Genomic DNA, 10512 nt, shown 5'->3' with positions numbered 1-10512 from the left:
AATGTTTAGTTCCCATATCTTGCCCCAACTTTGATCAGAAGTAAGCTCATCAGATGCCTCCCCTTTGCTTCTCCTTCTCCTTTCCATCTCCAAAAAATATGCACTTCTTACTGAGAATTGGCCCTTAGTGGATGGACCCCATACCAACTTGTCTTCACTCCCCATTTTGCTTAATGTTAGACTAAGGATTTGTTCCACCTCATTCTCTATAAATATTTCACGGATCAGCTCTTCATTCAATTTCTTCTCTTCTTCCACAATAAGCTCTTTCACCATTGCCTCCTTGTGCAGCCTCTTTATTGGGGACTGAACTCTAAAGCTAGTTGGAACATTAAGCCATTTATCCTCCCAAATCTTGATTCTCTCCCCATTCCCAACCCTCCACCTCATTCCTTCTTTCAGAATTTCAGATGCCTTCCATATACTCTTCCATATGAATGAAGGGCTTCTACCCACTTTGGCCTCCAAAAACGAGGATCTTTAAAGTATTTCTACTTGTAGATCTGAGCCACTAAGCTTTCTCATAAGATCCCATCATCACTGATCCTCCAGCAGTTCTTATAAGGGATTGATCTCTCATTTTAGTGTTGGAGCTGAAGAAAATTGAAGATTTTTCTTTGTTAAGGACCTGGCCAGAAGCTTTTTCGTATATATGCTGCATTGCCTGTATTCTATTCCACTCATCTACTGTTGCCTTGCCAAATAACACACAGTCATCTGCCAACAGGAGATGGTTAATTCTACATCCTCCTCTGACCACATTAACACCCCTTATTACCCCATGCACACTTGAGTAATTAAGTCGAGAAGACAAGCCTTTAGCACATATCAAGAAGAGATAAGGAGACAAAGGGTCTCTTTATCTCAATCCTCTTGATGTATAGAAGATCGGCCCTGGATGACCATTAACCATGACTGAATAAGAGACTATTCTTACACACCTCATAATAAGCTCAATCCATTTTGAACAAAACCCCAATTTCTCCATAACAGCCTTTAAGAACACACATTCTACTCGATCATATGCTTTTGACATGTCTAACTTAATATCCATGGTTCCCACTCTCCCCTTTTTCCTAGCTTTCGTAGAATGCAGGAGTTCATAAGCTATCATGATGTTATCAGTAATCAATCTTCCCGGTATGAAAGCACTTTGATTTTGAGAAATGATAAGATGTAGAAGTTTCTTCATCCTGTGGCCACCACTTTGGACAAGATTTTATAGACCACATTACATAGGCTAATGGGCCTATATTCACTCACATATGTGGGACTCTTAATCTTATGAATTAAAAATATAAAAGTATGATTAAGAGACGGAGCAAAAGGATTACCATTTAGCCAAGAGAGCACTGCCTTACTAACTTCATCACCAATCACATTCCAATGTTTTTGGTAGAAACAAGCTCCAAATCCATCAGGTCCCAGGGATTCGAAAGGTGCCATTTGGTTAATAGCCTCTTCAATCTCTAATCTTGTAAATTCCATTGATAATCCTTCATTCATTTGGTTGGTTACCTGTGGTTCCATGTGAGCAATACAATTATCAACAACTTCAGCACTTGGATTTGTAGTAGTAAAGACCTTCCCAAAGAAGTCATTAAAGGCAGACTCAATCCCTTCTTGCTTGAACCAGTACCTACCATCTTCCCCCCTTACCTCCTCAATTTTATTTTTTGCTCGTCTTTTAGTGGAACAGCTATGAAAAAAACATGTGTTTCTGTCCCCAAGTTGATACCAATTTTGTTTTGCTTGTTGCCTCCATGTCATATCCTTTTGTTCTAACAACCTTTCCAACTCTTTTTGAAGCCTCTTGATTTCTGTCATATTTTCTCTTCTTTCATTCATTTGTAACAGCCTCAATTCTTTTGTTCTGTCCACAATTTCCTTCTCTGGGTCTGAACTCTTAAGGTTGTTCCATCTCAACAAAGCTATCTTACTACTCTTGAGGTATGCTTGCAAGTTAGAGTCTCCCTCTTGTTTCCATACTCTTTTTAATACTTCATTGCACTCCTCTTCTAAGGCCCAACTAGCTTCATATCTAAAAACCCTTCTCCTCCTCATCCCATTGTTTCTGGTCTGACACATACACCATAATAATGGTCTATGATCATAACACCTTGCTATCAACACTTCCACCCAACTTTCCTGAAAATTAGACTTCCATTTTGCATTACTACAGATCTATTGAGCCTTTCTTTAGTGAAAGTCTCATCTTCATGTTTATTGCTCCAAGTAAATTTATCACCCCTCCATCCCAAGTCATACAAACCACCTTCTTCCAATGCATCTTTAAAGACTGCCATTTGATTTTTTAGTCTTTGCCTTCCTCCCTCATTCTCATCATGGGATACCACCTCATTAAAGTCCCCAATTACTCCCCATCCTATGTCTCCCTCAGGTTTAAGCAAAGAAAAAAATTTTCAAGAATCACACCTCTTTCTGCCATCTGGTTCTCCATAATACCCAGTTAATAACTATTTTTCCTTCCCATTCTCATCAGAAATCCACAAGCTAATATGTCGTTGGGAATAATTTGCCACTTCAGTTGTGACATTCTGAGCCCATCACATAATTAGTCCACCCTTTTTACCCACTGGTTCCACTACAAAAAAACCCACACCTTTCAATCTTCTCTTTACTTTTTCTGCTTTTTTATTACTCAACTTAGTTTCCATTAAGAAAACTATATTGGGTCTCTTCTCCTTCACCAATTAGTAAAGGTCTTGAATTGTCCAACCCAAGCCCTTAACAATTCCAACTAAGTGTTTTCATAGGTCTAGGTGGGGCTGCTCTGCAGCCTCCACCTCCTGTATAGTTAAGTTTTCTTCCACCTCACCTTTCTTTCCCTCCTCATTTTTCCTCACCTTTTTCTCCCTCCCCTTTTTCTCATAATTTCCTTTTCTTTTCTTCTCCTGTGAGCTAGTATTATTTATTATCCCTTCATTGACTACCCCCCTTGCTTTCCTTTTCCAAGATCCCCCCTTACCAATTGCCTCTACTGCAGAGACCTCTACATTAGGTTTTTTCCCTTTTTGTTCTCCATAAGCTAACTCCTCCACCTCCTAAACTATCACTTCAGTTAGCCCCTCCCCAATCTCATTACTCACTACTTGTTGATTATCTATAGTAGCCTTACCCCCTTCCCTTAGCAAGTTTACTACTGACTCCTCCTTTTTTTCCTCACTTCATGTGTATCACTCTCAGATTGTGCCTCATCTGACATCAACATCTTATTACTTCTACCCTCCCATCTTGCCTTATCTTTATAAGATTTGAGAACCCTGTCCTTATCCCAGCTCGAAGCCAGACTCCAAATTGGTCCCCCCTCCCATCAGTTTTTTCCTCACAAGGCCCTTTATTATGAACTATGCATCCACATTGAAAACATAGATGAAGGAATTTTTCATACCTTAGAGGTATCCAGTATTTGACACCCTTCACTGAGATGGTTCTTCCCCTTGCTATTGGTTTTGATAGATCTATTACTAACAAGACCCTTAGAAAACAGCCTCATCTGCTACCATCAACCTGAGTCTCCACCTCAATCACCTCACCAATTGTGTTGCCAATCTATTGTCCTTCACCTTCATTCATACATACTAGAGGCATTTCAAGCATTTGAACCCACATCCTTTCCTTTGTGAAGTCCATTCTATGAGGTGGTATATCCTCGTTAAGTGGCATTAAGACAAACATATAATTGTCAAAAAGCCACGGCCTCCCATCCATGACCCTTATTTTGTCTGCCTCATTAGCAAATTGTATAACAAACATATTCATCCCTACTTCTTGGAACCTTGCTTTCTAACTTATCTTTCATACCTTCCCCATAGTGTTCTCTACCACCGTAGCACTCAGCTTCCTTTCCATCCATTTTTTTCCTACAATACTACACTCTACCTTGTGACGCAATTCCTCTGGTATTTCTTCCCCCACCACTATATCATAGGATTCTGCCTCTGTAAGGCGCGGCTTCCTCCATTGCTCATCTATCTCATTCATCTTTCCACTTGAACCATCGTGAAAACTCAGTATAATTCTCACAAGAAAATTTTTCTGACTCTGTAACCGTTTCTCTCCTCTCTCACCACCCCACATCGTGCCCCCACCTCCCACTATAAAATTTTGTTAGAATCTTGAGTGGACCCCACACTCCACCTCTTTTTTCCTTAGATAGAAAAGAGAGGAGACTACTGAACTCATTTAAATATTAAATGCACTATTTAAGAACATAAAATATAACTCGATGAAAAATATAAGTTCGGCTCGTGTTCGAATAAAGAGTAAAGGAAAAGTTAAGGCTTAAGACTATTACTCACTCAAAATTAATTTGTTTACAATCCAATCTTCTTGAAAGTTAATATCTCTGCTGAAAATATATTAATTCAAATTATTTTATTATTATTTTTAGATTATTTTATTATTAATAATAAAATTTTCATCTTATCTTATTTTTATATTCAAAAGAGACTTAATTTTTTTATTTAGATAATTATCGAGTAATGATTAGATTAAAAAATTAAAATAAAAGATATTTTATATTAAAATGATTTTTAAAAATAAATTAGAAAAAACTTAAAATTTTTTTTTTTATCTTGTATCAAACTATGCCTACATAAGAACTGTACTGTTGCCTTTTGGGATCCCCAGACCATGAATTTGGCGCCAAAGTCCAAGTACAACCCCTGAGAGCCCGGATTCACTCCTGCCCGCGGTCAGCTATTTTCGCGGGCTCTGTCTCCTCGGGTTCTCCTCTTTCTCTCTCTCTTATCTGATTGGCATGAACAGAACATTGAACCTCTTCTCCTTCCCATAATTTAAAAGAAAAAATAAAAACCCATTTTTGGTGCTCTGTCTTTTACTCTCTTGTCACCCTCATCGCCAACTCCCTTTCACCTTCCTTTCCCCAACTCTTTCCCTCATAAAAGCGAAGCCCCTCCCACCCTTCTTTTCATCTACCCTCACTACTTTCTTTCTGCTTTCATTTCATTCCAGTCGGGCCTCAGCGATCGATCTCCTACCCAAAAACGCATAAAACAAACTTAATTGTTACGTACCACAGAGCAGACAGAGGATTTGCCCTTGTTCTGAATCGATCATAAAGCATGGGGTTCTCCGAGAAGGCACTGCAGGCTGATGGAGGTTTGGAAAACGAAGGAAAAAAATGGGTTATTGCTGGAATCCCGTTACGAGCTCCTTTGAAGCAGATATATACAAGTTCCCGGCCAGAGGAGCGGTCAGCCAGTGACGGCCAAGAAGACTGCTCCACGACGCCCACTGGAGAGGAAAAGAGGATCCCGACCAGGCTGACGTGTCCGCCGGCTCCGAGGAAGAGAAAGCCTTCTTTGAAGTGCAACTATGGCGGTGTCAGGGAATTCTTTACGCCTCCGGACCTGGAGACTGTGTTCATACAGAGAGCTAGCTGATTATAACTGCTTAGTAATTGGGAGAGTTTTGATTAGTTTGTTAGTGATCAGCAAACTTTTCTTCTACAGCTTTGTCCCATTTGGTTTCTTTCTTTAATTTCTCTCGTTAATTTTCTCTGACTTTGTTAGGCTTCTTGTAGTCGGGGCGGTAGGAGTTTAATTATGTACAGTCTCTTACAAAAATATAATATTAGCTTTCTTGGCTTATGAAATTTCCTTGAGAATTTTTCTGTCTTGGTTGTTAGCTTAAATCCTGATCTACTTGAAGTAGAAAAACAAGTTCATTCACCCTCCATGCATGCCTTCTGTGTATTCCTTGCTGAGATATATATGCAGCAACCAGCAATCAATGGCCAGATCATATATTGCAGCTAGCTAGCTCTATGCATTGCATGCTAACCAAAAGAAAAAAGATATAGGAAGTACAACTTTAAAGTACTTGAGTATACAAGTAGTAGTACTAAATGTGATCATGAACGTGATGAGGATTGATTCATATAATTTTTTCGTTAATAATTTCTTCTTATTCTAATTCTCTTAATATATAATTTCTGTTCTCTTTTTGAAACTGTTCATGTTCATGCGTACGGAAAGCAAGTGCTAGTCAAAATCCATGCTGCATGAGCAGCCAAACGTAGTACTTGTCAAACTGATGATCAGGCAAAGGTAAATCGTTTTAGGGGTAAGAAGATGTTGCACGGCTGCATCTTTATCATGCTGTAACATCATCCATCCCCCCTTTAGACTTGAGTGAGTCTGATCGTTTGAGTAGTGTCCCACAAGTCTATGACTCCCCACCCACCTCGGACGACTCTTATGATAGTGGGGAGTTTCTCTGTAATGCTTTCTCATCTGATTGGTGGGAAGATTAGAATCCTATGCCACTTGAATGGTCCTTATTTGAATTTTCTGTACTTATTTGAAAAATATTTTAATCACAAAAAAACTATATATATATAAAATAATTTTATAAATGAATGTGATTTGACATAATTTATTATAAAATTAACTTTATTATAAATTAAATTTAAAAAATATATAAATTCAGGTGAATTTATAAATTATTTTATATAATATTGAGAGTGAATCTAACAATCCTCCTCAATAATTGATATCAAAAAAATAATTGATAATTCAAAAGCATCTTTTACTTTAACACTCAAACTGGAATGTCCACAGGGAAGCTGGCTAGTTAAAGTGGGGGTAAAAACTGGGAAAAGTTCACCTAATCTGGGGCTTTAATTTATTATCAGATTAAACAAATGCTCATCGGGATCGGAGCCATATCATGAGGCAATAGTTGTACAGCACGTCGTGTTTGAGACACGCATGAACATATATATATATATATATAGTGCGTAATCATTTGGCGACTGATGATGAGTGGCAGAAGAAGTGTCTGGTTTGAGTGCCATTATGGGAGAGACCACAGGGAAGGGATTAAACTTGTTTGGTAATTACCAAACAGTACTGATGCACGGTTTTATCTGTTATATTGTCCTTTGTTTCAGTAGCATCGTTCATTCACGGAGACAAGGGAACAAATTAAAGGATTTACAATATACTAGTAGAATGTAACGTCCAATGGACGTTTACCTAGTTGAGAAAAAATATATATGGTAAATATATTTACATATACACACATATATATATATATATATTATATTTATAAAGTTATGTAGATGAAAATATAAATAATACACGTTTGTCTAGTTGCATGCAATAATTTTTTTACAAAAATAGTACAGCATTTCATAAAATTATAAAAAAGAAAAGTGATTAATTAATAATTTAATGCATAAAAACTCTTCCATCTGGTGTAAAGAAACTCTTCTATTATTTTGGCAAAAATGCATGTTTTCTTCTCTTATGGGATCAAGGTGATTTAAGACTAACCCTAGAGAAAGAACAGAATAAATTAGAAACTTTAACCAAGTGAAGGAGAAGCTGGGGCACGAAATAGCATAAAACATTTATCTCCACCTAAAATCAAAAAAGGTTTATATAAAAAGTAAATGTATGACAATCATGAAAAACTCCAATATGAAACTTCGTTAAAGTTGTAATTCATTGATGAGAAGTGGTAAAGGAAGCTTAACTATGAAACTATTTCTGAATGGGTAGAGGTACTTTTAAGAGTCAAAATTTCTATAATAGCCTCAAAGAAGCTTCAGCAAATGCATAGGCTAGTATATAGTTCATTTCTATCATAAGCCTATGTTGGTGTCTAGACAAAAAATAAAATTCATTACATTTGATTAGCATGTCGACTTGGTTTAACGAGCAGAATTAATACTATTTTTTTAACAAAATAATGCATGCTAACAAAAAAAAAAAAAAAAAGATCCAACTTATCAGAACAAACATCAACATTAAATTTCATGGTACCTATACTTGAAAATACCTTTTCGAAAAATAGGAACAAATTACATGCATTCTACCAACAAAAAGATCATTCTCAAATAAAATTAAGAAAGTAAAAATATTTTCTATCTGCTTGGCAATTATAGTATAAAGATATGGTTTTTAACTTGAGTTTTTTACTATACAAACCAAAACATGGCTTCTTCACATGTGCATGAATTATAACGTAACAACATCAATGTCAAATGACAAATACATTTTGACATACCCATGTATTAGAGATAAGATTCTGAACAACAGTTTTCTGTTTATCAAGTTGAGCTTTCAAAGCATTAGCATTATCATGCGTACAAATTTAAGTATCATTATCATCTTGTAGACAAAATCCGTTAGAAAATGTTGCCTTACTTATGGTCCAAATTCCTAGGCATCCTTAGATGGTTTAGCATTCAGTTGCACCCTTTTGCACCAGCACACAAAAAGTAAATAACAGTTAAATAAAGATAAATAGTTAAATTAGGCCGAAGACAAATCAGATGCAACAATGGTTTGGTACGTAGCATTAATGGCTTAAACCATCCATCACAATATATCAATTCACACTTGCAATTTATTTTGAGACATGAATTTTTTTTCAAATGCTGCATAATATTTCCCCCACCCCCTGAACATATAAACTTAAAGGCATAGAGCTTACAATGTGTGGGAATTGAATTAATCCTTGAATGGACGTAGCCTTTCCCTTAGGAAGAAACTTCTCCAATGCCCACTTTACTGCACATTTGGTCTCTTTTTTTTTCCGTTGATGGCTACTGCAATAGCTAAAGATGACTGAGGCAGTGGTGCAAAATTGTCATCTGCTTCAATATCCCATGCATGCAAATAAAAAACAAAAAATCCAAAAGAAGATAAAAGGTGTAAAAAACAAATACATACTTATAATGTGAAGCCAACATTCACCAAAACAAAGAATCCTAGTGTTTCCGGTAGTAAAATCCTTCAAATTATTTTCTTAAACTTCATCCAATCATTTTTTTATTAGTGTTATGCTAATAATTGGGAAACCATTTATAATGTTCACATAACATCTACTAGAACTTTACCCCATTCTATAAGATATGTAGTAACCCTTAGTGCAGAACACACTAACACTACTGGCCAGAACACCATAGCCTCAATATTCAGACCCTTTGGCTAAATTTTTAAATATTTAGCTTTCTTGACATAAAGTATATTTTGATTGACACAATATATTTTTTTGTAAGTATATTAGTGAAAAGCCAACTTAGAAAATAAATTTTCCATTCATAATATGGCACCTTAGTTGAAAACTTGTCATGTATCAAGTGTGGGTAAGCCGGTACTGTTTGGCCGCAAGAAATTTTCATCTCAAATATAAAATTTTCATCTCATCATTACAACTTTCTCAAATTTTCATACAAAATATAATAAACAATTTAACTTTTTCTTAACTTTTTCAAATCCCAATACAATAATAATATTAAAATATAATATTTTAATATTTAATCTTAAAACTTAAAATTCTCATCTAAAAAATCTCAATGGCCAAGCAGTTAGACGTTATTTCAATGTGTTGCCCAGATGACTAACATAAGAGGGGGGTGAATTGAGTTGTATTAAAAAAATAACAATTATAAATCAAATATATAATATAAAATATAAACAAAATATGAAATAACAATAAATATAAAGAATAAGGGTAAGAGAGAAGCAAACTCAGTATGTTAACGAGATTCGGTCCCACTGCCTACGTCATCGCCTCAAGCTACCCCTTGAGGATTTCCAAATTTACTATTCAACCTCCTTCAGGTGGAGATAGAAACCTATTGCACCTTTGAACAACACCTCTACAAAGGATCCGTGTAGAACACCATCTACACTTGCAATCACCTTACACGTGGTGATTCAACTATTTCCCGTGTAGAATACTTTCTACACGCACAAGGTTTATACACACCATTTTTCTGATACAAGAGCTGATAGTGAGTAGGTTATCAGAAAACACTCTTCAATGAGTGAAATAAGAACAATACAGCGCAAACTATATCTCTCAAAATGAATAAGGATTAAGGCTCAATGCTTAGAGAAGAGAGAATGAAAGCTTTGAATGAATGTTATATGCTCTTGGTGTTGTAAATGTGAAGCTCTCAAATGATCTATTTATAGGCATATGAGACTTCATATTCAAATTAAAAAAGATTCACATGTCAAAAACAACATCATTCACTTTTTCAAAAAATTCAAATAAAAGGTTCTTCTTTTTCAATTGTCAAAGACAACATCATTCACTTTTTCAAAAACATCAAACCTAATATTTTACTTTTGACATATGACAAAAGGAGCACACTTTCCTTTTCAAAAAATTCAAACCTAATCTTTTACTTTTTGCATATAATAAAAGGAGCACACTTTTCTTTTTAAGAAATTCAAACCTAATCTTTTACTTTTTGTATATGACAAAAAGAGCACACTTTACTTTTCAAATTTTTCAAACAAAATCATCTACCTTTTGTATAAGTCTAAAAAAGCATCAATCACTTTTGAAAATATTCAAATAAAATATACACATGTGAAAGATGACAATCAATCATCTTTAATATTTTCAATGTTCAACCCTTTAATCAAGGCATGCACATGTAAAAGATGACAATCAATCATCTTTAATATTTTCAAAGTTCAACCCTTTAATCAAGGCATG

General features: G+C 35.5%; 1 protein-coding gene across 1 annotated transcript; it reads left to right on the top strand.

The window, feature by feature from the left end:
* The first annotated feature begins 4759 nt into the window (after nt 1-4759).
* LOC122313770 (cyclin-dependent protein kinase inhibitor SMR6-like) lies at nt 4760-5641 on the top strand. Its single transcript, XM_043128986.1, has one exon. The coding sequence runs from the start codon at nt 5109-5111 to the stop codon at nt 5427-5429; it is 321 nt and encodes a 106-aa protein (XP_042984920.1). The 5' UTR covers nt 4760-5108; the 3' UTR covers nt 5430-5641.
* The last annotated feature ends 4871 nt before the right edge of the window (nt 5642-10512 follow it).

Source organism: Carya illinoinensis, chromosome 6 (assembly GCF_018687715.1).
Source record: "Carya illinoinensis cultivar Pawnee chromosome 6, C.illinoinensisPawnee_v1, whole genome shotgun sequence".
Classification (NCBI taxonomy): Eukaryota; Viridiplantae; Streptophyta; class Magnoliopsida; order Fagales; family Juglandaceae; genus Carya; species Carya illinoinensis.
Note: the sequence above shows the minus strand (reverse complement) of the source record. Positions and strands in the feature narration are given on the sequence as shown.